The following is a 3,799-nucleotide window of genomic DNA, read 5'->3' on the forward strand; positions in this document are numbered from 1 at the left end:
GAAATATATTTATGTTTGTGGTTGTAATGTGACAAAATATGGAAAAGTTCAAGGGGTATGAATACTTTTGCAAACCACTGTAAATCTGTCTGCCTTGAGGACGAGTCAGTGAAACATACCAGAGTTTTTATGTCTCTGTTAGATTTTGATGGATATGTAATTTGAAAACATGGTGGGTGTTGGACTTTAACATCTGTTTTAGTTCCAGGTTGTAAAGCAACAAAAACAAGAGAATACAAAGTGGTGATGGAAAACTTTTGTGTAATATCGTTCATTTATCTGTTGTTTGTCCATTCAGCTGATGTTGGAGGGGGTACTGAGAAAAAACCCAAAGTGGAGCTGACGGAGGTTGAACTGCGAGCCCACCTGCAGAACGGCACTCTGGGAAAGCTGACGGTTCCTCTGCTGAAGGAGGCCTGTAGGCAGTTTGGGATTCGGACCACCGGAACAAAGAAGCAGGAGCTAATAGATGCTCTGACTGACAAGTTAGGTTCATGAGGACTCAGGGTTCAGAGTCGAGTTCTTTTCACAGACCAGGTTCTGGTGGGTTCAGTTGGTCTGCAGGACACAAAGGTGTTCAGGTCTTATTATGGATTATGATGAGCTACAGCTTTAATCAGATTCTGCTCATTTCACTTTGATATACAATGTTTAATTCACAACTCTTAAAGTTGTTATATCTGTGTAGTTTTACTCTACAAAAAGTACCGACCCTTTAAAGCTCCTGTTGGAGACATGTTTGTAAAATTCAGCTACATGTTCTGAACTGATGCATATGAAATAAAACCTTTTGTTGTAAGAGTGGGTCTGATCTGTCTTTGTAAAGTAGCACATGATAAGAAGCATTTCCAGTTCTGCTTGCAGATGGTAGGAAGGTGTGTCGTTTTGGGCGTTAACCTACATACCTTTACTTCGTGTCACTACAGTCAAAAGCAGGAAGAAAACTTTGACCACGTGTCCCAGCGGCACAAACAAACAGCAGGGAGTGAAACAAACATTTTACTTGCGGTAAGGGCTAAAGTACACTTCAGATTTTACACTGCAGGACTGTTTTCTTCTTTCAGTTGTTCTGATTGAACATACGGAGAACCTTTTAGCAGATTGATGCCTCCTGAGCAGAAGTGTGGCCTGTTTGTTATTTGAATGCAGGTAGACCGTGTTGACTGCTGAGAAATGGAGTGTCAGTGTGACCAGAACACAGGCGATGCTGCTGCAGGTGAGGAAAACTACCGTATTTAACTTGTGACTTAAATATTTAAGCTAAATATTTAAGTTCCAAGCTAAATATTTAGCTTGAAACTTAAATATTTAGCTAGCTACCTAAACATTTAAATTAAATATTTAGCTTGCAACTTAAATATTTAGGTAGCTAGCTAAAAAGTTAAATATTTAGGTGGCTATCTAAATTTTTAAGTTTCAAGCTAAATATTTTGCTCAAAACTAAATATTTAAGTCACAAGTTAGATATTTAGCTTGTTCACTAAATATTTAATTTGTAAGTTAAATATTTAGTTTATAAACTATGACATTTATAAATGTATGAATCATGGTGAAAAACTGACTTTGAAAAATAAATCTGTTCTTTTTTTCTTATAAAAGGCTAAATAAAACAAAAATATAGGTGGTAATTTTTGACTGTGTAACCCATGATATTAGTGCTTTAGAATTAGCTTTTGCTAAACTTTTCAGTGCGTTAGTGGTTTAGCGTTAGGGGACCTAAATCTTTGAGTTAGTGCAACTAATATTTAGATTAGTGCTGCCCACCACTCTTCTGTAGCCTGGTATTTCAGCTGGTCATATTTGCAGCTCCAACATGCTGGGCCTTGAGGGGATGAACAGAAATCCACCTGATTGTCACGTCCCTGTTTTCATATAACAGTTTGATCCTACATCAGGGGTGGGGAGTTCTGGTCCTCAAAGGCTGCTATCCTGACTGAATTACTTCTTCAAGTTCTGCAGAAGCTGATTAATCATTCATTCATTCAGATCAGGTGGGTGGAGCAGAGAAACAAGTGAAGCATGCAGGATAATGGTCCTCAAGGACTAGGTTTGCCCACCCATGTCCTATATCCTCATGTGATTGGTAACAAGAAAAGGAAATTTCTGGAGCTGGTTGTCACTTGATGGGAGTCGACTCTTCTGACTCACTACAAAGCAGCTCTTAAAGCTGTTGCTTTTGAACGACACGTCACTACAACAAAATAACTCTTATAGGATTTAAAGTTCCTGTCAGAATAAAGCTGCAGTGACAGGTGAATCATTACGTTCCAACAAACAAACACTGTACTAACAAGATGTCTGAGTATTTAATGTTTGAGATAAAGGCTGTCTGTGAATCTGTTCCTTCAGGTTGGATGAGTGGCAGTAACGTGCAGATGGGAGCGTTTGCTGTGGTTGGATATCTTCTCTACAGATTCTCACAGAGTCAGTCACACAACACACATTCAGTTTCTGTGAAGTTTAGTGGACAGAAAGCTGAGAGCAGACATGGTTTTCTCTAGACAACAAGTTATGTCATCATCATGAGATAACAATCTTTTTCTGGAGATGAGATGATAATGATTTCTTGGATGATCGTCATGATCAATTTCTGTTCTTAAAACCTTGAGAACAAAGTCAAGCTGAAAATGTCAGATCATGGAGAACCGACGCAGTGATCACAGGCTGAAATTACAGTTTGTCTTGTACAGATAACTTTCATATCTGCAGCTCCACATACAGTTACACTTCAGTGATCCTGCTGATTTAATAAACTTTATAGGGGACCAAGCCGTCTCCATGATTACTGAATGATGCACAAGAGGAAAACTATCTGGGAATTAACTCTGATCCACTTCACACACCATCCTGCAGTTTGAGGTCATCAGGTCAGGTTGTAGGTGGTAGCTCCTGAGGGATGGGTCTTTCCAACAGTTACACCCAGACTCTGGAAAGCACTGCTGCCCCAATCTGTACAGCCTTGATTAGTGATGCTTTTAAAAAACATCTTAAGGCTTTATCTTACAAACAGCTTTTAGTTAATTTTTTCTTTCTTTTTTTACTTGTACTTTTGTATGAATGTAATGCTTTTGTGAGGATTTGAAATTTATTTAATTGTTTCTTGCTTTTATTGTGATTTATGAGAGATGCTATATAAATAAACTACTTACTTACCTAACTTCTTATTTTAAGAAATCAAAAAATTAACAAGTTCTTTCAAGAAAACATTGGTAAAATACCTCATTATCTCGAAAAAACCATTGGGAAATTCATTTGTTATCTGGAGAAAACCATCAAGAAATTAACTAGTTATCTCAAAAAGACATCGGTAAAATGGTTCATCTAAAAAAAAAAACATGGGGAAATTACAGATAACAAGAAAACCATCAGGAAATTAACTTATCTGGAGAAAACCATCAGGAAATTAACTTATCTGGAGAAAACCATCAGGAAATTAACTAGTTATCAAGAAAATAACTATCTGGAGAAAATTATTGGGAAATTAATTTGTTATCTGGAGAAAACCGTCTGTATATTGACTCGTTATCTTGAGAAATCATCAGGAAATTAACTCATCTCAAGAAACCCATCTGTAAATTAACTCATTATCTTGAGAAAACTATAGGTAAATTAACTCATCTTGATAAATCCATCTGTAAATTAACTCATTATCTTGAGAAAACTATAGGTAAATTAACTCATCTTGATAAATCCATCTGTAAATTAACTCATTATCTTGAGAAAACTATAGGTAAATTAACTCATCTTGATAAATCCATCTGTAAATTAACTCATTATCTTGAGAAAACTATAGGTAAAT

The 3,799-nt window shown here is 36.5% G+C and overlaps 2 protein-coding genes across 3 annotated transcripts in view; both read left to right on the plus strand.

The window, feature by feature from the left end:
* xrcc6 (X-ray repair complementing defective repair in Chinese hamster cells 6) overlaps positions 1-799 on the plus strand; it is a gene marked incomplete at its 5' end in the record, with an annotated part of 24,128 nt that extends 23,329 nt beyond the window's left edge. Inside the window, 1 exon segment of the mRNA XM_014017215.1 lies at positions 299-799. Within this exon segment, the coding sequence (XP_013872669.1) occupies positions 299-498 (200 nt within the window).
* Positions 800-830: 31 nt separating this feature from the next.
* Positions 831-3,799, plus strand: part of LOC106523693 (GTPase IMAP family member 4) — a 20,685-nt gene continuing 17,716 nt past the window's right edge. The window contains exons 1-3 of one of the 2 annotated variants that reach the window (XM_014017218.1): positions 831-1,008; positions 1,150-1,216; positions 2,350-2,424. In XM_014017218.1, coding sequence (XP_013872672.1) covers positions 1,174-1,216; positions 2,350-2,424 — 118 coding nt within the window. In that variant the 5' untranslated portion in view covers positions 831-1,008; positions 1,150-1,173. The remainder of the gene's footprint in view (positions 1,009-1,149; positions 1,217-2,349; positions 2,425-3,799) is intronic. The other variant, XM_014017219.1, reaches the window with a different exon arrangement.

Source organism: Austrofundulus limnaeus, unplaced genomic scaffold (genome assembly GCF_001266775.1).
Source record: "Austrofundulus limnaeus strain Quisiro unplaced genomic scaffold, Austrofundulus_limnaeus-1.0 Scaffold163, whole genome shotgun sequence".
NCBI lineage: Eukaryota > Metazoa > Chordata > Actinopteri > Cyprinodontiformes > Rivulidae > Austrofundulus > Austrofundulus limnaeus.